The following is a 26,277-nucleotide window of genomic DNA, read 5'->3' as shown; positions in this document are numbered from 1 at the left end:
TTCAAGTAAAAGTTTTCACTATTGGCCGAAAAGGCAAAACCCAACTCATTCTGTGTCTCTTTAATATTGAGAGTTCAAACAAATATGAGTAGTTTTCTTGGGCCGCCGGTCTGCGGTCCCCAAGTACCTGTTTTTTTCGTGTTTTTTTTTTCTTATTTGTTGACATGTATCGTACTATTTAACTTCAGTCTTAAACTTGTGAGTTTTTAATAAATAAGGAGAATTGTTACTAGTACTTAAAAAATCTCATTTGGTATACTCTAACCATTCTATAATTAGAAGAAAAAAAACAGTTGTAAAGGAGTGTAGAATTTTTTTTTTAAATGCTAATAACATTTCTCTAAATAAAAGGTAAATACTAAAAATAAATTAAAAAACCAACAGCCACCAAAGTCATCCCACCCATGCCATAGACGTCAACCCTCGATTCACTCGTCGCCACGCAAACCTCCCCTTGTCTTCCTCTCTCTCACATGAGTTTATGGAAATTTTATTTAAATCCATGTAAGTTCTTTCTACATCCAACTTAAATTTTAAATGTTAATTGTCTATTTTACCTTATTGTATAATTACTATTAAGTACAAAATGAAATTAATAATAAAACTCAAATTTCTCAATAAACCCAGACACTATAATTAAACCCTAGCATCACCCCTTTGTTTATCATACGCCCATTCCGGCTAAAAACCTAATAGTTCTGATAGAGAAAAACAAGCTTTTCTATTGATAGATAGTGATTTTGAAGTTTTGAATCCTCCAACTAAGGTATGACTCGATTTATGAATATTTTATTTGTTTGTTTCTTCTTTGGATTAAATTTCATACTTATTATATTGTATTTGTTTCTCTCTATGTCTGCGCCCCAAAACACCATTGCAAGGACTTTTAATTAGTAGTGCAAAGACATATAACTTGATTCTTGGTGCAAATAAAGATTGTCCAACCTCATAAACCTTGACCACTAACTAATGGGTGGCATGTCTCCATCCAAATCCAAATCATCAATGTCAAATGTTTCTGGCAAAGTGCTGGACTGAACTGGAGCTTGCATTGCATTCTCTGGCAAATTCAAATCTATGGAAGGATCTCTTGGATCCTAAGTCTATGGATAGGTTTGGTAGCAGAAAGAAAAAAAAAGCCATGGAAATGCTAGTCATATGCAATTATATAGGGGCAAATGATGCCTCTTTGAAGAAGAAAAAAAACATTCAATTAGAGATGTTATTTTATAAAGGGAATGAGTGTAAAGATAACTTTACATTTTGAATTGGGTTTGAGATGGTAGTTTAGGTAATAAATTTGAGTTTAAAGAGATATTAATTCTTTAATAATAAAAAATATATAAATAAAGAGAGTAAATTGGATGTAAAAAAATGTTAGATGGATTCAAATAAAATTTCCCATAATCTCATCACCCCACTTCCATAAGCATCCCACTCGTTACCTTCGAATCCTCTCATATTCTTCAAAGTAACCAACACAACCATTTTGGTTGAGTGTTTACCAAAAGCCCAATTAGATAATATTGTGTGACAATTCATGTTTTTAGATTCACACTCCATCGCCCACTACACTCGAATCAGTCAAATTGAAAGCCGCAAATCTCAGCCATGATTAATTAGAGTTCGAATGTGAAGCAATGATCTTTGTCAGAAATTCAGAAAAAACAAATATCTACGATGCAAATCTGAATCTTTAACCGAGAGAGAGAAAGAGAGTATTTTGCTGGCAGCGAAGTAACGCTGCAGTTACCACTTAGTTGTACCATTTATTTTGTGGCCCTAATTTTTTTTCTTTCACTATTTATTTTTAATTATTAAAATCTAACGGGATTAGTACTGAAGTTAAATAGTATGACATGTGTTGAAAAATGAGAGAAAAAACACAAACTTGGAGACCGCAGACTCACGGCCGTTTTCTTGAACTAATCGACACCATTTAATTAAGAGTAAATTTTAGAATTTGTAGTTTCAATGTAGTATAGATATGGTTGAAGAAAAAAATTGTTAATGGATCGAGGTTTTTAACTTTAAACAAAGAGTAATACTACGGTTATCATCTAATTGTACCATCATTTGTATCATCTATTTAATAGAGATAAGACCCGTCAACGCATGCATATCACCCTCTGTAAAAGTTTAGCCATGGCTACATAGAGCTCACCCAAAATTGGTCAATTAATATTCACTACTGTAGTTTAAAGTTGGTCCTTGAACAAATATTTAGAATTGAATATGTGAGAGTCACATGTGTGCCATATTCTCACACTGCCTAATGAATTATAAAGAGCAACAAATTGGATAATTGATGCATACATTGTGTAGGCTGGTAAGTTGTAAGACTTATCTCATGATTGCAGAAACGTTTTTACGTACCTAAAATGCCATGTTTACATTTCAAACCAATCACATACTAAACCTTAAAGAATTAAATATTTAAAAGTTCAAGCGACAAAAAATAACACATAATAGGGTGTAGAGTTTTCAATTGCCATCCATTTAATCTACCAATAAATAAGTAGCAACTAGCAAAACGTAGGGTTTTCAAAGAAATGAACAAGTCAACAAATAAACCCTAAGTCAGCAGTCCCCAAATGTCAACAATTTTTTGTCACACCAACATGTTAGTAGAACCGGTCAATATTATCCTGAAAAAACCAAGATTTCGTACACAAAACATGAGATGCAATATTGTCCTAATTCTGAGCATTTTCTCATGCATGTGCTGCGTGCAATCTGTTTTTTTCCTCTTGTCATGCACAAACCCTAGTTATCTTGTACTACTCAAGCAAGGTCAGCAGCTAGTAGATCGAAATCAGGATCGTCTTGCTTCGGAAAATGGCAGTTTCTTTAAGTTAAGCTTCTTGAGTCCTGGTACTTCAAGCGCTTCCGCGATACCAGCGATCGTTACGTGGGGCACAAAGCTTCCAATAAGTCATCCGGATGCAGTGTGGGTGGCTAATTCGAAAACTCCGCTCAGTGATTCATCAGGTGTTTTTACTTCGGATAGTGATGCAAAATTGAAGATTGTGTATGGTGGAGGGCAGATACCCGTATTAGATACCAATCCAACAGTTTGAGGTAATGTGACTGCTACTTTACTAGGTACCGGAAATCTCGTGTTACAAGAAATTGCTTCCAGTGGAGCATTAGGAAGCGTTTTATGGGAATGTTTTGATCATCCAACCAACACATTTTTGCCACTGCACATTGGTACCTGCATTTAATAACAATGTAGGGTGTGTTAGCAGATGGCCAACAGATAGCAGTTAAGAGATTTGCAAGAAATTCGGGACAGGGACTAGAAGAATTCATAAACGAGATTACACTTATAGCTGAACTTCAACACAGCAATCTTGTTCAGATTCTTGGTTGTTGCATTCAAGGAGAAGAGAAGATTCTGCTCTATGAGTTCCTGACGAATACAAGCTTCGATGGCCTTCCTTTTCGGTTTGTCCACAACTCCTTTCGAATCCAAAGACACACTTGTTCCATCTTCCCCTGCATCTGTAATTTGCTAAGCATGCTATGTATGAATTTCAATAAACTGCAGATTCGACTAAAGGGAAGCGTTTAGATTGCCAATAACGCATGAACATCATCGACGGGATTAAACAATGAATTCTCTATCTTCACAAGTATTCTAGAGATAGAATCATACACAGAGATTTCAAAGCTAGCAACATTTTACTTGACGAAATTATGAATCGATTGACTTTTCAAGGATTGTGTATTATTTCTTTCATGAATGCATTACAATTGTTTAGCCGTATATAAGGAGATGAACTCTCCTTGAGTTATGCCACAACCGGTGGACTCCTAAGAAAAGAGAACAAATGATTAACCACTTAGGAGACACACTTGAGTGGTTGCTTTAACCCTAACTCTACACACTTGAGTAGTTGTTTTAACCCTACTTCCAATAAATCCTAAGATATCAGATTTTGGAATGGCCAGAATTTTCGAACAAAATGAATCCACATCAAAGACGAAGAGAGTAGGAACATAGTAAGTGCACTAAAAATATATGTATATGCCTTTCTTCGATGTGAATATTATCTAATTGAAGGTGATTTTATACCGCGGTTACATGTCTCCAGTAATAAGGATAAAAGTGTAAATATATCCTCAAGATATACAACTTCGAAGTTAAGTCATTGTTACAATTTTGTTAGAACAGTTAGTTTGTTAGACTTTGTTTACTATGCACATGTATACACACAATGTAAACTTTTTGTTAGGACAATTAGTTTGTCACACATGTTAGTTTCACTTGTATATACACACACAATGTAATCTTATTGTTTTCAAGTAATGAAATCATATTTCCCATTATCCAGAATACGCCATGAAAGGCATTTTTTTTTACAAGTCCGATGTTTACAGCTTCGGAGTTCTATTGCTGGAGATTGTGAGTGGCAAAGTTTATAAAAACAGATCAAATTTTGCATTCAATTTTAACTTGGAGTAGAAAAAACTAACACCGAAACAAAATTTAAACGATTGCAAGCTCAAGATTTGTGGAAACAAGGTGACACTCGAGCTAAAGGACGCGTAGTTGGATTTATGCCCTAAACACGAAGCGTAAACGATTGCAGGCTTCTTTCCTATATATTCCACCCACGTATGCCACTGAGATAAGGACTTGTATGGCACGGGTTATAGTGATATTTTGTACCAATAACATAAAAATATATGTTAATTTCTCTCCACGTGTTCTTATATCATTAGCACGGAACGCCAATATAACAGTATACCCGTATCATAAAAGTTGCTCTGAGTCACAAAACGCTAGTGCTTTATCCTTACGTTCTAGGTCGTATGTTCGATTTCTCCTTCTTAAGATCTTAATTGTCACTTAGTACTACGATCTAGTAATACTCCTCTTCACTTGTAAGTGAGAAGTCTTAAGTTTGATTCTCGTCAAAAACGAATTTGAATCACATTATTATTAGCTAATTATGAGATTTAACCTACTTCCCCACCCTTTAGTATAGATAATATCGTATGTAAAAAAAAAAAATTATTATTCGCATAATAATTTATAAAGTCAACGCGAAATGAAATCTGTCAAAATAAACTGCGTTTTGGCTTGGACTATTTGTAGTTAGCCCTTTTATTGTAGTAGTGTTGCGACTTTGGCCGTATCTTAGAACCTTCCACCAATGTCTTCACAATTATGTTTAATTTATAAATATTGATATTACATCTTAAAATTATAAATATGTCGTCCACACATGTTAAACCACGTGACGGCACTTCAATATTGCATCATGTATAAACTAACCACGGCGAGTACACGCTCGGAGCAATCTGTTCAAACTATAAGAAATTTAAACTATTTAATCACTTAACGGTTGAAAGTTTGCCTATGAACTCAAAATTGAAAAAGACAACTCGCGAGCTTTTTTCTTTATAAAATGACACCACCTTCATTGGAAATCTTTAGATTTTCAAGCAATCAAGAATAAATTCAAAAACAATTCATTAATAGTATGAATTTAAAACGAGTACTGGGTAGGGCCTAGTTCAAGACTTTGAGGAACTCAGCTTTGATCATGACTGGCTAATCATTTTAATAATTTATTCTAATTAAAAAAGAAGTTGAAGAACTAGTCAATAAAATCCTTCCAAATTTTCAACGAATTGTTAGACACAGGTTTGCCCACATATCAAATTTGTACAGCTAAGTTAAACAAATTGGAAAAATTAGGAAAAGTCAGAGGATAGATCTTCAATTAAGGCAATTCAAGTTATAAAAGCTTCTCTGCAAAAAAATCGTAGAGAGAAACAGAATATTGTAGGCGATGGCTGCACAGGGAAGCAGGAGGCTTCTGTTTTTCTCGTGTTTCTTCCTGCAGTATCTTCTCTCTTGTTATGCAGAAGTAGTGGTGTACACGCTCAAGCAAGGCGACCAGCTACGGGACCAGGACACCGATCATCTCGTTTCTCCGCACGGTTACTTCAAGCTGGGGTTCTTCAGTCCCGGTGCTTCCAGTGACCTGGGTGCTACGAGCAATCGGTTCTTGGGAATATGGTACAGCAAACTACCAAATCATCCGGATGCGGTGTGGGTGGCAAACCCTGCAACTCCGGTCGTGGATTCGTCTGGAGTGTTTATGTTGGATAGTGATGGGAAAATGAAGATCAAACATGGTGGAGGGGAGATTATTCTGTGGGATCACAATCAGACAGTTTCCGGTAATGTGACTGGCTATATGATGGATAGCGGAAATTTTATGTTAAGGGAAGTAGCATCGGATGGAACTCCCGGAAAGATTTTGTGGGAAAGTTTTGATTACCCATCAAACACATTGTTACCTGGAATGAAGTTAGGCTGGGACTTTAGGACCGGGCGTAATCGAACAGTTTCTTCATGGTTCAGTGGTCAGGTGCCTACGCCAGGTGCTTTCCGGCTTGGTGTGGATCCCAATCGCACCAACCGGTTAATCATCTGGCGGCGAGACGTTGTATACTGGACCAGTGGGATCTGGGAAAGTGGAAGTTTTCAGATGGCCCCTGAACTGACAAGCAGGGCTGATTTGTTCGAGTTCTCTTTTGTTTCAAATGCAGAGGAGAAGTACTTCACTTATTCTGTCAAAGACAACTCTACTCTTTCGAGATGGGAACTCAATACTTGGGGCCAACTCTTGCAGTCGATTTTAGCCTCAGACGGTACAACATGGGAAACCAAAGCTTCAGGTCCATGTACGTTCAACCCAGATTATCCGGATGCAGTGTGCATAAAGCAGACGACCTCTGAATGCAGGAATGGTTCCGAGCTATTCCTTCCGATAAGAGGCTACTTAATTGATGCTCAGTTGACATATAATGATAGTAACCCTAACTCGGATCTTAGCGACTGTCACGCAATTTGCTGGAGGGATTGCGCCTGTATCGGCTACGGACCTTTACAGCTCAATGGGTCTGGATGTCTGTATATGAGAGAAGGAGCACATTTTGTCAAGAATAATTACTTTGGAGTTAATTACCTCGTTACCAAAGCAAATAATAGCAGAGGTATGTATGCCCTAATTACTGGTTTAGCATGACTAATTATCTAATCCACATATGCACCTTGTCATTCTTCTATGCTTTAGTTCATGCTATTCGAGACACAGACATGAACCTTGTAACATAATGTCTTTTCGTATCTATGTATTAGCTATAGCTCTCAACTACTTCAAGTACTTAATGCTAATTTGGTGGTTCGGTACAGATGGAACACCTACCGAAGGAAGTAAAAAGAGCAAATGGTGGATATGGTGTATCGTAGGGATTATACTTGCAGTGGCAGTGCTACTTTTGGGGTACTTCCTCTATACAAGGAAAAGAAAACCTCAACACGTGCAACAAACTGGTGAGAAGAAACTGTATAGGATTTTGTGGCTGTTAATTTATGAATTGCAAGTACGAGTACCTTATAAACTATTGCAATCACTGGCTTGCAGACAATTCGGAAACAATCCAAGAGCAAGGGTTACTTGACTTGGGATCTCAAATCAGCGGAATGAGTGACATATTCAAACTCAAATTTGGCAAAAGCCGGCGGCAGGAATTTAAGATGTTCAGTTTTTCTGAATTAGTGGCTGCAACAGATGACTTCTCATTTGCCCGAAGGCTAGGAGAGGGTGGTTTTGGACCGGTTTACAAGGTAAAATTTAAATTTATCGACTAATGGCTATCTGGGAAGTTGATATCTGACATTCGAAGTTTTTGTAGGGTGTATTACCAGACGGGCAACAGGTAGCAGTAAAGAGACTTGCAAGACATTCAGGACAAGGACTAGAAGAATTCATGAATGAGATAACACTTATAGCTGAACTTCAACATAGTAATCTTGTTCGGCTTTTGGGTTGTTGCATCCAAGGAGAAGAGAAGATTCTGATCTATGAATACTTGACAAATACAAGCTTGGATGCCTTCCTCTTTGGTTCGTCCATAATTCCTTTCAAATTCAAAGACTCCCCTCTTCCCCGAAATCTGTAACCCTATTAAGCATACTATGAATTTCACATTAACTGCAGATTCTACTAGAGTGTATCTCTTAGATTGGCAGAGGCGCATCAACATCATTGAAGGGATTGCACAAGGACTTCTTTATCTTCATAAGTACTCTAGAGTTAGAATCATACACAGAGATTTGAAAGCTAGCAACATTTTACTTGACGAAAGCATGAAACCTAAGATATCAGATTTTGGAATGGCCAGAATCTTCGGACAGGATGAGTCCAGAGCAAATACGAAGAGAGTTGTAGGAACATAGTAAGTTTAGAAAGCATAAATATTTCATAGTAATGTAACCTAAAATTTATATACTTGCTTATATGAAATATGAACAGTTTCCTAATTTTGTATGATGATTTTATGCAGTGGCTATATGTCTCCAGAGTATGCCATGAATGGCATTTTCTCTGAGAAGTCTGATGTATACAGCTTTGGAGTTCTACTGCTGGAGATCGTGAGTGGCAGAAAGAACACTGTATTCGTTTCATCTACTAATCTCAGCCTTATTGAACTTGTAAGTGTTATAAAGATAGATCGAAATTAGCATTCAATTTCAATTAGAGCAGAAACACTCACATGGTGCATCAAAATTTAATTGACTGCAGGCCTGGGGTTTATGGCAACAAGGTGACTGTCTAGAGATAAGGGACCCATCAATGGACTCATGTCCAAAAGACGAAGGTTCGAAATATGTTCATGTTGGTCTGCTATGTGTGCAGGAACACGCAGCAGATAGACCTACTATGTCGGAAGTAATATCCATGCTCAAAAGTGATGTCATGTTTTTACCAGATCCAAAACAGCCCGCATTCTATGTCTCAAAAAGTGAATCCGGATCATCCCAAGCTGAAATAAGGTCGGATAGGGGTTCTTCAAATTGTGTATCTATAACTGTAATGGAACCTAGATAACGACACTAACTTCACGTTCCATTAGATAGTATTCATTATTCAAATATGAATTTTACAAATGTAATGCGCGGGGGAAATCCCGTCGAGTTTAGGAAGTTTTCGGATACATTCTTGCCACAAAAGGCTATTTCTTTATTTCTTAATGAATGTATATAAATTCGTGAAGCTTTATGTGGGCTTTGGAGTAAAGTAAAGGGTACACATTTCATCGAAAAACAATCAAAATTCGATATCAAACAACTCGACAAAGATTAAGCATAATCCGTTCATCTCATACAGTGGGGTGGGAAAGCACTTAAACTTAAACCTACAGGCAACACTACAAGCAGAAAGACCATAAAGTTGAATGCAGAGTCGCAGATTAAATATTGTTCTTATCTGGGTCAATCTTCTCAGGAGATTCCTCCTCCTGCTCTTGCTCCTCTTCTTCTTCCTCCTTCTTCTCCTCCTCGTCTTCGTCTTCTTCCGGCGGGTCATACGGCATAGGAGGCGGCAGAGGCGTCTTCATAGGACTGAACTGCGGAAAAATGTCAGGCCTCCGCCCCGGCTTCGGCCTCTCCCACTCCTGCAACACAATTCCGCAAAACCAAAAACTAATTAGCAACCAAAATTCCAAACCCAAAAACACGGCAGGAATCGAGAGGAGGCGGAGGAGCACGCTTACAATCGGGAAATCGAGAGGGTTGCGGCGGGTGAGCTTCTCCTCATCCGGCGCCATACACACCACCTGACTCCTCCGATGCTGACGAGACTCGAACGACAACGCGGAGGCCGGAGACGACGAGCTTACTAGGGATAAAGAAGAGTGCTTTCGTCTCCAATTCGACCGACTGCAACTAGGAGATACGCAACTCAGTGTTGAGAGGCAGCTCGTCGCCATAGCCATCACTTCTCTTCTGTTTTCAGCTGCTTCTTCTTCCTCGGGTCTTTGCGATTGGACTTCCGGTTTTTCTAGTTGCAGACGGCTCCAAGGCTATAACAGTAATTTCAGTAGTATAGGACAGGCCAGGCCGCGGCGCAACCGCCTTACCCACAAGCTCTCAGCCGCTACCTCTCTTTTATTTCTCTGCAACAACCATTGATTTTCTCACCCTTTTTGATCAATTTATTATCTTTAGCCCGACTAAAACAAATTCCACAGCCCAATATTTTAAATGAAAGGCCCAATAACCTATTGGCCCATTAGGGTTGGGTCTGCGGAATAGAAATTTGCTCACATGCTGTTTCCTTAAAAAATAAACGCTCTTAATCAAATTTAACTACGAAACGTTTTGCTGTAATTACGACTGTGGCCTACGCCCTTAATTAATCGAGGTCCTGTCTAATTCCCTCTCCCTCAATAACGGCTTGTGTGCCCTGGAAAAGATAAGTTTCTTTTTTTCTTTTTCTTTTTCGTATGAATTTTTATCAGTGACAAAATTTACTAAAAACGAAAAGATGTTTTTGTCTACAAACAAGGGAACGTTTGCCAAGTTTGTGGGTAAAATGTCCAGCTGTTTTCAGGTGAATTGGAACAATTAGCATTCTGAGTAGCAAGTAAGAGCACAAAATTTGGTAAGGACAAACATACGGCTTGATTGATTTGGAGTCCAAAGACTGTCAAGTTCTTACTCTCCACTTTCCCATTCGCTTTCTTGCTAGCACTGATAGAGTCATCGCAGGTCTACTCCTTTCCTCATCACTACTTTCACTATCCAACACAATCACTGCCTCAGCCTCACACATTGCCAATTTTTTCCCTTCCTTTTGCTTATTAATCCCCGCAGCAATCCCACAATTGTAATCCTCATCAGACTGTTGCTTCTCATCCCGCTTCAGATTCTGTTGTTGCTTAGGAAAGGCCTTGGATGGATATGAAGAGATACTCCGGGCCTGCGGAAGCATGTTATTATTGTTGTTCTCTTGCAAATGAGCCATCTCACATTCTGTATGATTCTCAGTCAACTTTGGCGCCACATTCTCCTTGTTAGCCTTTCCATGTGCCTCTGATGAGCCTCTAGATCCCAACGAAAGCTTCTTGCCAGCTAAGCAAAGCTTCTTGCAACTTATACCAACGGAGCCATTTCCCATTCCATCAATCAAATCTTTATGTGGTTGTGAGTTGATGCTGTCAAGAGCTGGTGCCGCTGACAAAGGCTCCGATAACGCATCGGAATGGGACACTGAGGGCGGCAGTTGAGGGGTAATGAACTTTTTATCGTTGTTTTCATCAAATATTTGGGATGTGTTTAAAGAAGCCAATGACTGCTTGTTTTCGAATTGACGCAGCCTCTTTGATCTCACTCTTGTGTTGTCATCTATCAATTTACCATCTTGACTCTGATGAAGTCCTTGCTTGTAACTGTTTCCAGATTGCAGCACGACCAATCCTGAAGATGGCACAGGAAGGTTTTGTAGTTTAAGTGATGAACGGTGATTTGGCACCACCTTCTCCATACCATCACTTTTCTTCTCGGGTTGGCTGAGGGCTTCTAGCGATAATTTTCTTCTGCTCCCACATATCTTCTCCTGACTCTGACTGCACTTATCTTCCAGCAACTTTTCTGTTCCTTTGACTTCCATCTTGTTTCCGAAATCAGAGGCAAAGAGTTGCACTTTTGGCACTTCATTTCCTTTCCCGCAAACATCCCTTTTCTGGGTTTGGCCTGAAGACTCCAGTGACAGCTTCCTGCTACCCCCAATTACCTTCTTATGACTACTCACAGCAGACTCCTCTGCTTCATGTTTTGACTCATGGATTGAAGCTTTAACGTCCAGCAGCACCTGAGGAGGGAAAAACAAACCAGAAAAAGGTTACGGTTCTAATGGATCCTATCCGAACAGTAACCTTTTCAACCAAATAAGTCTTAAGATAAATTGATAATACTGTGAGTGGATTTGCACTGCTTTGAGGTTGAGATTGAGAGTCACAAACACTCCCAGAAGCGGAAGACTGGGCATATTTCTGAGTCATAGATCGAGCTTTCTGGTCGAAAGCTTGCCTGTTGTATTTGAATTCCCTACTCTGCGCATGCAAAAAAACAAGAAGAAATGAGTTGAGCAATAATGTTGGTACCCCCCAATGTCCCAACCCCCAGGGATCCCAACCATATATGTTCATCCAGAAATTATAATAGCAGGACTTGTTGGAAATGTATCGATAACATGTTTTGGTTTGTTTTAAATGATATCAACACATTACGGATGCATTTGACAGTCCAAATACATACACATGACAGCATATAACATAATCATCACTTTAGATACTCACCGCTTCACGCATGAGGCCATCATCTGGATTGGGTTCACTCAATAACAACCCAATGCTTGTAAGCACAGTTGAAATGTTCAATGATGGTTGCCATGCCCCCTGCTTAAAACGATATTAATTATGGTTTCGCAAATAAGCTTCTCAAATCTCCATTTCATAGTTAAAAACACTTAAATCATTGTGTTAAAGAAAAAAAAAAAAAACCCTTTTGCATCCAACTGTGATTGCAACTGACTGTTGTTCCACCGACATTAAGAGTTGATAAACGAGCGGTATGTTTCTATAGTTCAATCATTGAAGTGTTCCTCCTAACATTAATAGTTGTCGGGACTATGCTAATTGAGTATCGTAACTAACCCCTAAGCTTCATATAAATTGATGGATGAACAAAACAGAAAATTTCACTTCACAACCTAAAAATTGACGGCTAAAAATTTCCCAATGAGCAGCATACATGAACATTTTCATTGGGGTTATTCAAGTATTCACTCACCTTCGGAGGAAGATTGAGAATGTCGAGGCAAATCCGGCCTCCGGTGTCGATATTCGGGTGGTAAATTGGCGTCGCAAATGTCACACTCGGAGGCTGAAACGGGTACCTGAAAATCATAAAATTTTGTCAGACCCCAAAAAAAATTTCATAAAATTCCCAAATTTTGTAACAAAAAAAATTATAAATTGGCAATTTTGAACCGACCTCTCGGGTATCTGAATCTTAATGTTGAAGAACCCTTCGGCGTACACGGTTCCTTCTGGACCTTTGATCTCTGCAAAAACAAAAAACAAAAAACATTTTCGTTATTGAATCCCTTTTTTTTCCTCGGAAACCAAACGCGGCGTTAGAAAAATCCGAAAAGGGGAGGAACTCGGAAGCTTTACGGGCGTCGATGGTGGTGAGGGAGGAGGAGGAAGCGAGGAGAGGGAAAGAGGCGCCCGGCGGAGGATCAGTGAGGAGGAGCTTGAGCTCCTTCTGCAGTCGGAGGTTAAGCCGCGCGGCTTGAGCCATTGCTGCGGTTGCTTTGGCTTCTCTGCGAATTTTGGGTACGGTGGAAAATGGAGGGGTTTGGGGAAAAGCGCGGGCAGGGGAAATTTTGGTGAGGCGATATTTGATCCGGACCGTTCAGATTTCAGTTTTTGAAAGTGTAAATATGGACGGCTATGACTCGGCCATCTCAACTGGATCCTAGCATTTTTCACAGAAAGTTAATTTATACACAATATTCCACCACCGGCATGTGCTTTGGAATTTGGTGTTCGAAATTTGAACTTGCAGGAGGAATGGAAAGGATTAAATTAGATCAACAGGTTGCAAAGTAAGTATAATTTAAGCAAGCTTTCTAAAAAAGCTACGCATAAATATGAAAAAAATACGATATTATAAGTCTACAAACATTTGACACAGTTAAGTGATAGTGAATAGTGAGATTTTTGCCTTACTTTAAAACTTGAAAGTGGCTCCACGTTGGAGAGAAATGCAACTTGTATAGAATTAGGGTTGGTTTGTTATTGTTGTCATTTGAAAAAAAATTGTTTTTGCTATACTGTGAGAATAAGCTCATTTTTACTGTTTCACGTTTTTTAGTTTTTTTTCCACCAAAAACTGTGAAAATAAGCTGTTTTTTAGCGTTTACCAAATACATTTTTGAGCTTAGCTTTTTTTTATACTCACTTTTTTATAAAAACACATCAGTACCAAAACAGTATTAAGTATAATGGCACAACATTTATGTAGGAGTCCACTTTTATATGTCCCCAAATTTCAAATAAAAGACCAATTTATGATCATGGTGTATTATAACATATAAGTTATGTTTGGGTGATTAGGATTGGATTGATTTTGGATAGAAAATTAGAATTTGACTGAAGGAATAACATTGACTATTTGTAGTTTAATTTTCACGTTAACGATTCTGTTGATGCACAAAACCGGAGATCTTAGAACAACGTAAATCTGACCGTGAATCTGCAAGAAATGTAAATAACACAAAATGTATCGTGGTTCACCCCAAGGTTTGGGCTATATCCACACTGATTATTGTATTTATCTGAGGGAGAGAGAGCTCTGAGAGTGAGAGCTTTGAGAGGGGATGAGGAGCCTTAGGAATCGGCCTCCCCTAATTGTGAGGGTGAGGAGTCCTTTTATAGAATAAGGGATCCTCACTTATTACATATTTGCCTCTTCCTTTATTACATAATTACATTTAAGTCATCTGAGTATTTGTACGAGATCTAAATACGGAGACCCTAAATATGATATAAACAATAGTCCTCCAAGTCTTCAATCAAGAGAGTCTTTTGGCTGGAGACTTGAAATTCAGTCCATGTGTGGGCCGAAGTAACTAGATGTTGTCTTGAACTGATGTTCGATATAAGGTGGTGCTCAATCTGAAATGATGCTCAACTAGAAGTAGCACATGTTGCGAGGCTGCGAGGCTCGTGGCTTATGTTGCCTTGGTTGGCTTGGCTTGTGGCGTTGAAGGTGATGGAGTCCCTTTTGTAGAATAAGGGCTCACTCCTCAATACATGAATGATGGGCTAGAGTTGATGCTCTCTAATAATGGTGATGGAGTCCCTTTTATAGAATAAGGGCTCGATCCTCAATACATAAATGATGGGTTAGGAGTGATGCTCGCGGCGAGGCGGTTGCTCAGCTGCCGGCAATGCTCTCTAACGAACGTGAGGGAGTCCCTTTTATAAAATAAGGGCTCGCTCCTTAGTACATGAATACTGGGTTAGGAGTGATGCTTGTGGCGATGCGGTTGCTCAGCTGGCGGCGTTGCTCTCTAATGAAGGTGAGGGAGTCCCTTTTATAAAATAAAAGTTCGCTCCTCAGTACATGAATAATGGGTGATTTCTAATGAAAGTGAGAGAGTCCCTTTTATAGAATAAGGGCTCGCTCCTCAATACATAAATAATGGGTTAGGAGTGATGCTGGCGGCGATGCGGTTGCTCAGCTGGCGGCGATGCTCTCTAACGAAGGTGAGGGAGTCCCTTTTATAAAATAAGGGCTCGTTCCTCAGTACATGAATTTGGCTAAGTCCCCCAAGTATTTTTTATGAGGCCTAGTTGAGGCCCAATATATGGTACATAATGTAGTCCCCCAAGTCTTCGGTCAATAGAGTTTGTTGGTTGGAGACTTCAAATTAAATCCATGTATGGCCGAAATGACGGTTGTTCGGATGCGGTATTTGTATACTCTGCACTGAAGCTTTGTATGTGAAGCTTTGCAAGTGAAGCTTTGACGCTAGAGCTCTGTAAATGAAGCTTTTGAAGCTGATTGACATGAGCGATACTCATGAATGTTTATGTTGATTGACATGAGTGATGCTCATGGATATTGTCATGAGTGATGCTCATGAATATTAACATGAGTGATGCTCATGAATGTTGACATGAATGATGGTCATGAATGTTTATGTATGATTGTCATGAGTAATGCTCATGAATGTTTATGTATGAATGACATGAGTAATGGTCACGTATTTTTGATCACCTGGTTGGTGGCATGAATGAGAGTACGGGTTGTACATTTCATCACCTGGTTGGGGCATGAATGGCTAGTTGCCAAATGATTTTAGAGTACGGGTTGTACATTTCATCACCTGGTTGGTGGCATGAATGGCTAGTTGCCAAATGATATTAGAGTACGGGTTGTACATTTCATTACCTGGTTGGTGGTAATAACGGCAGGTTGCCGAATAATTTTGGAGTATTGGGCGTACCTTTGATCACCTGGTTGGTGCTATTTTGGACTTATAGGTCTTCGTCTTCCACACAACATTCCCGCCCATTTACTTTGGGCATTGCCGTTTTTTTTTTTTTTTGGTATTATTACCCTCTAATGTGGTTTATACAGATGTCTCCGAGAGATAAGAAAAATAAATTACATCATACATCTGTAAAAAAAAACAAGGTAAATCACATCATTCTGGTGGGGTGTTTATAATATGTATTCATTTAAGTATTCAACAAGTCCCTTACAATTTATTGAATAAAATGTAAAATGAAAGTTATCTATTTTCTGTCTAAGTGAGTCGTAACCTAAGCGGGTGCTTAGACGATCTTGGCAGACGCCTTAGCAGGTCTAGGCACCCTTTCTTAATTTTCAAATGACTAGGCATTAATCTGGACAGCGGCGCTAGGCAAAATTTTTTACAACAGTGCATAAAATACACCATAACATAATAAATTTCATCCAAAATGCAAGTAAGCAATCCCGGTTTTTATTTTACTGCCAAGCCAAGGATTGAATCAAGCTAATCCTGACCGTCAAACGAGGATATAAAGCATAGACCCGCGATGTAGTGGATCGGACCATGCATCAATGACGTGAAGACAACCAAACCCCGCCCGAGGCAACCGACCACGTGTCCCCGCCACTCATCATTCTTTTCCTCCTTCCCCCTGCGCCTTCTCGATAGCTGCCCGTACATTCGAGTCGATACAGTTACAGACCTAGAGTCGACGAAGATGAATGCGGTGGGGAGACAGACGTCCGGATCTGGTTCGTCAATGCACCACCTTCACCGTCAGTACTCGACCACTTCACGGACGCGCCGTCCAAGTGGCTGCAGTCCTCTAGTCATTCACAAGTCCTCTATTAATTTGATTATATTTTCAAACTCGCCCCTCGTCAACTCGAAATTGCATGCCGGGTCCCTGATAATGCGAAGCTCAGTGTTTTGAATATTTTGCAGGACTTCAAGCTGTACGCGACGAGAATGAGCAGGCAGAGTCATAGAAACGGCAGTGACCAATCGCCGCCGGAGTCTAGGACTCCGCCGCCGATTGCATCGCGATCGTCGAGCATGAGAAGGAACGGCGACGATCGAGTTTCGCCTAGTGAGCTCAGCCCTGGATTGCTTGATATCCACTCCTTTGATACTGAGTTATTACCTGAGGTTTGTCAAATTACTTAATACATATTTCCGTTTCATTTGTTTTTTTTTTGCTGATCAGAAAAAATTGCTTTGTTTTCGGTAGCCCTTACATTTCTCTGCTTTCCTTCAATAATTATCAAATATTTAGAATACAAGTTAACACCGCGCTCACAAATAATTTGGGCAACTCCACAATTTAATCTCACGAACAAGTGTTTCAGTAGAAAAAAGGAATAGTTCGGATCATGAGATTAAATTGTGGAGTTAGCACAAACTATGGTGTAGCGCCGTACTAATTTAGTGCTCCATATAGAATATACACTAGTGTGTAGCGCTGTATAAACTTTTTAACTGTTTAGCGCTTGAGCTTTACTGATAAATAATAACTGTACAACAAATAATATTCTGTTTATTTCCATGAAGCAGCCTACGAGCAGATCGCGAGGTTTGCCTGAGAATAATAATCTCCTCAAAGAGTTTCTCTGCAGAAAAAGAAGGGGGCAATACTAAGTGTAGCTAAGAGCAAAGTTGTGGTATGTCTCATTTGGTAGAACTTGGTTTTTCGAAAAATGATTCTGCAGGTACGCAAGAGACCGCTAAATAAAAAGGAATTCGCGAAGAAAGAGGTAGACATTATCACAATTGAACCACATTCTAATGCTCTCACAGTTCATGAAACCAAACTCCAGGTGAGCAATTGTCAAGAGTCATATGTCAATGCGCTTGCCACCTCCCACATGCCTTCACTTCGACGTGAAGGCATGTGAGGTGCGAGAAGGATAATGGTAACTGAACTTGTCTTTAGGAAGAGGAACTGGAAAGTGATGTAGAGTTTCTGAATTTCTAGGTTATATAAAATGACTGGTTAAGCTTTGCACCACTAGCAGACCATTATATGACATGTGGTTACTTTGTGATTTATCAGAAAGTTTTCTCTTTTCTCTGCAGGTGGACTTAACCGAATATGTTGAGACTTGAGAGACACAATTTTTTTTATGCTGTGCTGAACGAAGATGTTTCAAATGATGAGGTGTTAGTTTATCCGAAGCTGGTTTCACTTTGCCACTTTCAATCAATTGATGTTACAATATCTTTCATTTTGTTGTTTTAGGTATACTTTGAAAAGGTGGAGCCAATAGTTCCATTGATTTTCCAACGAACAAAAGCAACTTGCTTTGCATACGGGCAAACTGGCAAGTATTATACCCTTAATAACAACTTAGCTTCTTCATTATATGTAAGAAATTAAGAATTTATGTTCCGTTTCTCATTTGTTCTAAATTGGCTGTTTGGGTAGCGGGAAGACTTATACTATGCAACCACTGCCTCTTAAAGCATCCCCAAGATATTCTAAGATTAATGCTTGATACATACCGAAACCAAGGCTTTCAGTTATTCGTGAGTTTCTTCAAGATATATAGAGGGAAACTTTTTGACCTCCTAAAGTAAGTTATTTCAGCCTTTAGGAAAGAAAGGATTTTCTGGCTCATTATCCTGAAAGAAGTCCACTTCTGCAGAAAGCTTTGCATGAGGGAGGATGGTAAGCAGCAAGTGTGTCTGCAAGAGTACAGGGTTTCAAATGTCGAGATGGTCAGGGAGTTTATTGAGAAAGGAAATTCCACCAGAAGTACTTGGTACAACTGGTGCGAATGAGGAATCTTCCCGATCACATGCTGTACTTCAGCTTTGTGTAAAGAGATCAGCTTATGGAACTGAAACAATGCCCCGCCCGGCTTGTAGGCAAGCTATCTTTCATTGACCTTGCTGGAAGTGAACGCGGTACAGATACTACAGATAGTTATAAACAGACAAGGTAGGGATTTTGTTGTGTGGAATTATGAGCAATTAGCATAACCTTATTCCTTTCGGATTCATATTGACTTTCTTCTTGCAGAATGGAAGGTGCTGAAATTAATAAAAGCTTACTTGCTTTGAAAGAATGCATCAGAGCTCTTGACAGTGACCAAGGCCACATTCCTTTCAGAGGGAGTAAGTTGACAGAAGTTCTTAGAGATTCATTTGTTGGTGATTCATGCACCGTTATGATATCATGCATTTCACCAAGCTCGGGATCATGTGAGCAGACTCAACACGCTAAGATATGCTGACAGGTATATAGTTGAGTACGGAAAAAAAAAGCAGGGAAGTGGATTTTATGATTGCTTTTGCATTTACCATGAACTTTATGCTTCCAGGGTGAAGAGTTTATCAAAAGGGAGCGGCTTCAAAGGGTATCAATTTTCTTCGTTGTCAAACCTTCGAGACTCAACCACAATGCCCTTGTCTTTCGTCTTTGCCAAATGACACAACCTTTGAAGATGACATGACTTATGTCCCTAACGAACAGAGCAGCTCTGGTTGGTCCAAACAGGTTGAGAGAGAACCCTCTCCAAATATTAACGCGGATCGTATGCCTAGCTCACGCAGAAGGAATTTTGCAACATCTGTATCAAATTATTACTAGGCTCCAATAGGAAGTAGAAATTGCATAGGCAAAGATGCTTTTGACTACCCTGAGCAGACCTATGAACAAGCAAAACCATCAAGGGGGAGTACTAAAAACGTTGAAACCTAGCATCAGTCAGCCCTCGAAGAAAAGGGAAAAATTGGTAGTCAGATGAAATGGAAAGATATGCCTGATTTTAAGGCTATGAACTTTCATTTGGAGGATGATCTTAATGCCGTCTTACAGGTAAAGGTATTCTAGATTTTCAGTTCTATATTTCATATCAGCCATTCAGTTATCATACTCTCATTTGCTTGTTTTTAGGAGGAAGACCTCGGAACTGCTCACCGAAGACAAGTACAGCATATGATAGACATTGTTTGGGAGGTCAGTATATAATCTACTTTGACCTCAGTTCTATTTTAAGCTGTATATGTTTGGACATGGCTTAACCGTGTTTACTGATGCAGGAGATGAATCTGCTGGTTCAAGCTGATCAACCAGGCAACCTGATTGACGATTATATATGCAAATTGAATGCCATACTTTCTCAGAAGGCTTCAGGAATTCTTCAACTGCAGACTCAGTTGGCTCAATTCCTGTGGCATCTGAATGATCACAGCGTTTTAGTATCTTCTTCTTCAAGTAACTGATCCAATTTGGGAGTGAGAACTGATCATAGCAGTAAGATATGATGATTCTTTCTCTGCTTGCTTGAGGTTTGCTTTCGGCCCTTGTTTCTTGATTTATTTGTTCTGCATGTCTACCGTTGTTGGCTCTTCATAAAACTTTGAGCAGTGTGTGATTATCGATAAAGGTTTTGTTTGAGTTGCTAAGATTTCTATAAATATATGAAAACCACATACCAAAAACAGCTTGTTTCAGGTAAATGGTTAGTTCTTGCCTTTTTTCGTCTTAACAGTTATGCATTTCGTTTCAAATTGTGATCATTGAGGAATGAGAGAGATGCATGCAATTATATGCATGTTTTATAAAGATCTATGGGAGTGCAATTTATCAAAGTAAATTATGAAAACCCTTATTCTTATTTGCTCTATATATTTTACTTTTAACTTCATTTCTACTGGATATTCGGAGAGTAGAGGGAACGCAACCTCCTCCTCCTGTGGGGAATCTGTTTCCCAACCGGTGCACAGTGCGTGTTAGCTTTGTTTTAGTTTGGGTGGTGACTAGTGTAAGTTGTGGTGGCGACAGTGATGATGAAAGTATACATGGTTACCTATTCACCATCCCTATCGGAGGGTATGCGCATAGATGGGGATGGGAAATTTTTATGGAGACTCAGCCTCATTTCCAATTTTACCATCCCTATGTTTTGTAGAACATTATAGATGGTATGTCGGTCGATGTTTCATGTAGCAGAGTAGGGTTATAGCGAAATTAGAGCCATTCGAAAGAGATTCCAAATTAAAATATTTTCCGGTTACCTCTCGCATCTTCTTCTAAGTCGGCTTATAAGACTGAAAGGACGGCATGGTCATTACATTTGCTTGACTAGAGATTGCAATCTTTGTGATAAAATCTTGTCTCACCTGAAGTCACTATCATCTATTTTTTGCTCAAAATCTTTGATCCTTTTTGTGTCCCCTTTTCCCTCCCTTTCCTTCTCTTTCAGACTTTCGTGACACTTCCTTTCCTTTACTACTAGAGAGAGGTAGAAAAATTTAAACCCGGGATGAAGCGACTGGAAGAAGAACGTTCTGTACCAAAGCTATCCATCACTTGGGATTAAGGGATTAAGTGATTGGAAAAAGAGCGTTCAGTACCAAAGCAATCCATCACTTGTGAGTCGGTTGTCAAATAATATGAAAATAGTTTAAGAAAATTATTTCTATGGTGGTGGTCGTCTTCATTCATAAATCAATCACATCCATAAAACTGTTGTTTTTCAAGGGGGATCGCTTTCAGACTCGGAAGACAAACAAGAAAATGAAATTATTGGTGGGCTTTCTAGGGGTTTTCTGGTTTTTTTTTTTTTTTTTTTTTTTTTTTTTTTTTGTTTGCTTAAGAATTCCTTAGGTTGTTTTGGAGTTGTTTATCAAACTTCATTACCTCAAAAATATGCATTACTCAACCCTACAATAAATTCATATCTGTAGTCTCGTTTTCTTCAAAAATTGTAAAAAATATTACCCGTTGGATGAAATGAAAAATAAAAAATATTACGTTTTATTTAGAGATGTGATATCCACACACCTCATTTTACTTCTCACACACATTTTTAATTTTCGACCGTCGAATCGGATGAAATGAAGGAGAAAAAATATTGCGTTTTATTTATTTGAAACAATCGTTCACTTGTGTGTGAATACTTTTCAATATTTAATACAAATGTCGTCTAGTGCCACTTGAAAATCATCGTTGCGAAAGTGGGCGACTGTCCAACCACTCCTTGTATAAGTTTTCAATAAGTCGTGATTAGCTCAGTCTGGTACAATTTGCACAACTGATTGAATACTAATCTCTATAAATTGATTGGCTACAAAAACCGGCTTAAGTAAACACACGAATTACTTTGAATATGTCATAACATCTGCCGTGGGGTCTAGGGTTCTTGATGCCACACTCTTAAATAATGATATCTTTATTCAAACAAATCAAACACAAATAATATTAAAAACTATGATTAGCACCCATCTCAAGCATTTCTGCATCTATCTTTGCTTAACAGGAAATTAAAACTAAATAAAAAATAAAAACTTAGTATATCATAATCATCCTCCTCGTAATTTTTTACTTGAGTTTTTTTTTTCAATAATTTTTATTTCCATTATTATTATTTTTTCTTGTGAACAAAAGTTTGGAGGAAGATCGGTTACTTTCACCATCAGTGCCAGGACATACCTACAACCTCGAGTTAAAAGGACTACACATGGCATCTATTACCAACTATCGCATGTATGAATTTACTTAAGATTTTACAAACCGAGGCACGAAAGAAAATTGTTGGCAGCGAAACTCAAACTTTAGTGAAGCGACACACTAGACATAAATCTTATCAGCTGAGTCAACCCTCGTTAGCAATTCCATTATTTATTTTTATCATATGCTCAACAGTATAGGAGTCACCATCATCATGATATATAATGAATTTTATATTTTTGTAAGTGCAATAATGCACTTATTTAACAAACATTATAGGCCCAACAATGATGGATAGGAAAGCTATAGTGCATTACATTAATTCACAATCATTATTTAATATAAGGCATCAAATATTTTGATTGACTGACCACCTGACATGCTTGACAATGTTTTATTTTAAAATATATTCTTGAAGTTGCTTAGTATTATAATCTAGTGATATTTTTTTCACACTTGTTAGTGAGAAGTTTTAGGTTTGATTCTCGTCAATGACAAAATTAAACCATATTATTGTTAGTCCATTGTGAAGATTAACTCACCCCCTTCCTCTATATCATTTATTAAAAATAAATTAAAAAAATTCAATTCCCAAAAAATTAGAGGAAATTGTTTTCCATTAACTTTAAATTATTGTACTAAACAAATAAGTTTCTTGTAATTTTAATAAAACAAATAATTTTCTTGTACTTTTAATAAAACAAATAAGTTTCTTGTACTAAAAATTCAATTCCCAAAAAATTAGCCCACCCCCTTCCTCTATATCATTTATTAAAAATAAATAAATAAAAATTCAATTCCCAAAAAATTAGAGGAAATTGTTTCCCATTAACTTTAAATTATTGTACTAATACTTTTAATAAAACAAATAAGTTTCTTGTACTAAAAATTCAATTCCCAACAAATTAGCCCACCCCCTTCCTCTATATCATTTATTAAAAATAAATAAATAAAAATTCAATTCCCAAAAAATTAGAGGAAATTGTTTCCCATTAACTTTAAATTATTGTACTAATACTTTTAATAAAACAAATAAGTTTCTTGCACTTTTAATAAAACAAATAAGTTTCTTGTACTAAAAATTCAATTCCCAACAAATTAGCCCACCCCCTTCCTCTATATCATTTATTAAAAATAAATAAATAAAAATTCAATTCCCAAAAAATTAGAGGAAATTGTTTCCCATTAACTTTAAATTATTGTACTAAACAAATAAGTTTCTTGTACTTTTAATAAAACAAATAAGTTTCTTGTACTTTTAATAAAACAAATACGTGGCTCCTTATGGATCAACCATAATTTAACACATGTACATACACTTTATGTTGTTTTGGAATTGGATCCCATCCATTTTGTGAGAATCTTAAGGATCTTCACATATTAGTCATTTATTATGTATCGTATTGTTATAAATCATTTAACTTTTTTATTTAAAATTGAACACAAATAATATATGACAAAAACTGACCCAACGATGTACGATTAATGGTTATAATGTGAGAATTCCTAGGATCCCACAAAGTGGATCCGAAGAGAATCCTCTTCCTGTTGTTTTTACCTTCAACTCTCTCTCTAATTGTACCTCCACCACCTTCGACACTCTCTCTTCAACCAATGTCATCTTCGTTTGAGATAAAAAATAACTCATGGGACACATAACCAGGTCGTATGTCCAGCTTTGCACGGGACAAAGAACCTAATGGACAAGCTGCATTCAGATCGAGCTTCCTCAGAAGCTTCAGCACCACTTCCCAAACTAATGGTAAGACAATGGTTAGAGAGAAGTAGTGGAAATAGACATTTCTATCTCTGTATCTAATGGAAATTTGACAGAACTTTCACTTTTGGATTAAATTTGCTAACTGGTTTGATTACAAGGTTCAAACTCTTTTTTTTTTATCTCATAATTTATCTTCTGAATATCTTATGACCATAAAAACCATTAATCTAATTTAATCTTCTTTAATACATGTGTTAGTTTATTATTCTTGATTAATGATATGTTAATCAGTTATCTAATGCTTAGACAATTAAGAATCAGATCAATTGAAGGCTCTAATCTAATACTATCTATTCCAAATACTTGTGAGCAGGCATGTAGATTAACTTCTATTAATTGACTGTTAGTCCAAATTAACCCAATATTAATTTATGAAAAAAAAGACAATTTCATTTCATAAAATGAACCGACAAGGTGGCAATAGGATGGAGACACGCAATAGGATGTGCTCCCCATGGCCCTAACACTAACACCACTCCAAAAATACCATAACATATTTTTAAGGAAAAGGATCCGGTAGTGATCATTCATTGTATATTATGCGGTCAGAAATAATTTTAAAATATAAAATATAAAATATAAAATTAAATAGAAATAGTATATAACGAAAACTGACCGTACGATGTACGATGAACGGTCACGATCACGGAATATTTTCCTACTTTCAAGAGCTTGGACCTTGGAACCCTAGACGTGGCCGAGTAGGAACTAGACACGTGCGCACCACCCTTTATGCGCCAACGCACGAGGCAGCAGCAAATTCTAATTAGCTGCCCAAAAGCTAAAGGCAAAAGCAGATCGGATTCCTAGCGACCGAATCTAATAAGCCCACTACTTTTGCGTTTGGCTTTTCGCTTCACATTTTCCATCCTCCTATTGGCTAATAGCCTCTTACGTTTCCTGATTTTTGCAATAAAAATTTGAGAGATGTTGGAGCACCACACTCTCCCCAAATAAGCGCGTGCTTGTTTGATTGGAGCTTCATGCACGCACAGTCCCACTTCCTGGGCATCCCACGATGATCTGTTGTTTGATTTGATGGGTTTTTCTATTCATATTCACTGCCTTATCATCATGTTTACTTGAAACGGGAAAAGTTATGAACGGTAATAATGTTTGGTCGTTCAATTATACTTTATGATCTCATGGTCAAACAAGTATATCATACCTAATTTTAATGTAGGACTCATCTGCTTCTATATTTCTTGTCAGTAGTAATACTACAGCAAATTCATTCTTGATAAGTAAACATACCTTTTAGTATTAGCTCGAGAGTAAAAAGTTCTTATCAACATTCATAAGAAGTCGACGTACACTTATAACTTGTAAAAGTGTAAGCGAGAAACTGCATATGAAATAGTGCTTGCATGATAAATTATTAGGAAACTAATGAAAAGTTCAAAAATACTTTAGTTTTAATGAAAAATGACAAATAAAGGTGTAGTGAATAGTAACAGAGAAAGGTAAAAATGTGGTTTTTCGTTAAAAATGAACAGTATCGAGGGTGTTTCGTTAAAACTCCCTAAATTATTTCACGTGATGATACAACTGATTAGTAATATACGTGGACCTGTTAAATTTATTTGATATGAATTGGTGAGTTTGGATTGGATGTGAAAAATCTCAAATACCGTCATATTCTATGATCTAGACTGAACGAGTGCTTAAATTTTTATTTTGTTTTGTAACAATCTTTGTATGAGTGTAAGAGTTCTTAATTTCACTCTGACTTTCTCAGAATGTGGTCATGGATCATCTTGGAAACTAAGTTATGGACAAAAATTAAGCACCACATGATACTCTCTCCTTTTTAACAATCTTTGTAGGAGTGTAAGAGTTCTTAATTTCACTATGACTTTCCCATCATCTATGGTCATGGATCGTTGTCAAAACTAAGTTATAGACAAAAATTAAGCACCACATAATACTTTCTCTTTTTGGCTAAGCATCATTTTTCATTGGGTCACTTGTTCCTATCAAAGCTAGCTAATACAATATTTATATCTTTCCATTCAACCTTGATGATGTACTTCACGTGTGGGTTTTCTTTTTACTAACTCAATCTGCCCACTAAGATTAGGAGAGAAATAGATCGAATTCTATGCTCACCCATCGTTTGA

General features: G+C 37.8%; 3 protein-coding genes and 1 pseudogene across 3 annotated transcripts; 2 read left to right on the top strand and 2 right to left on the bottom strand.

The window, feature by feature from the left end:
* Window positions 1-5,640: 5,640 nt before the first annotated feature.
* LOC126602288 (G-type lectin S-receptor-like serine/threonine-protein kinase CES101) lies at window positions 5,641-9,083 on the top strand. The gene is made up of 7 exons (XM_050269117.1): window positions 5,641-7,020; window positions 7,220-7,360; window positions 7,452-7,654; window positions 7,723-7,933; window positions 8,028-8,265; window positions 8,374-8,521; window positions 8,613-9,083. Exons 1-7 carry the CDS (start codon window positions 5,808-5,810, stop codon window positions 8,916-8,918), a joined length of 2,460 nt encoding a protein of 819 aa, XP_050125074.1. The 5' UTR covers window positions 5,641-5,807; the 3' UTR covers window positions 8,919-9,083.
* A 38-nt stretch (window positions 9,084-9,121) lies between these two features.
* Window positions 9,122-10,007, bottom strand: LOC126602292 (uncharacterized). Its single transcript, XM_050269120.1, has 2 exons — window positions 9,583-10,007; window positions 9,122-9,483 (listed from the first exon to the last, which is right to left on the bottom strand). Exons 1-2 carry the CDS (start codon window positions 9,802-9,804, stop codon window positions 9,280-9,282), a joined length of 426 nt encoding a protein of 141 aa, XP_050125077.1. The 5' UTR covers window positions 9,805-10,007; the 3' UTR covers window positions 9,122-9,279.
* A 384-nt stretch (window positions 10,008-10,391) lies between these two features.
* On the bottom strand, window positions 10,392-13,351 carry LOC126602289 (uncharacterized). Its single transcript, XM_050269118.1, has 6 exons — window positions 13,048-13,351; window positions 12,866-12,935; window positions 12,662-12,767; window positions 12,169-12,267; window positions 11,785-11,922; window positions 10,392-11,681 (listed from the first exon to the last, which is right to left on the bottom strand). The coding sequence occupies exons 1-6, from the start codon at window positions 13,172-13,174 to the stop codon at window positions 10,518-10,520; spliced, it is 1,704 nt and encodes a 567-aa protein (XP_050125075.1). The 5' UTR covers window positions 13,175-13,351; the 3' UTR covers window positions 10,392-10,517.
* Window positions 13,352-16,474: 3,123 nt separating this feature from the next.
* On the top strand, window positions 16,475-20,399 carry LOC126602290 (kinesin-like protein KIN-13B; annotated as a pseudogene).
* The last annotated feature ends 5,878 nt before the right edge of the window (window positions 20,400-26,277 follow it).

The sequence above is a fragment of the Malus sylvestris genome, chromosome 15, assembly GCF_916048215.2.
Source record: "Malus sylvestris chromosome 15, drMalSylv7.2, whole genome shotgun sequence".
Taxonomy (NCBI): domain Eukaryota; kingdom Viridiplantae; phylum Streptophyta; class Magnoliopsida; order Rosales; family Rosaceae; genus Malus; species Malus sylvestris.
Note: the sequence above shows the minus strand (reverse complement) of the source record. Positions and strands in the feature narration are given on the sequence as shown.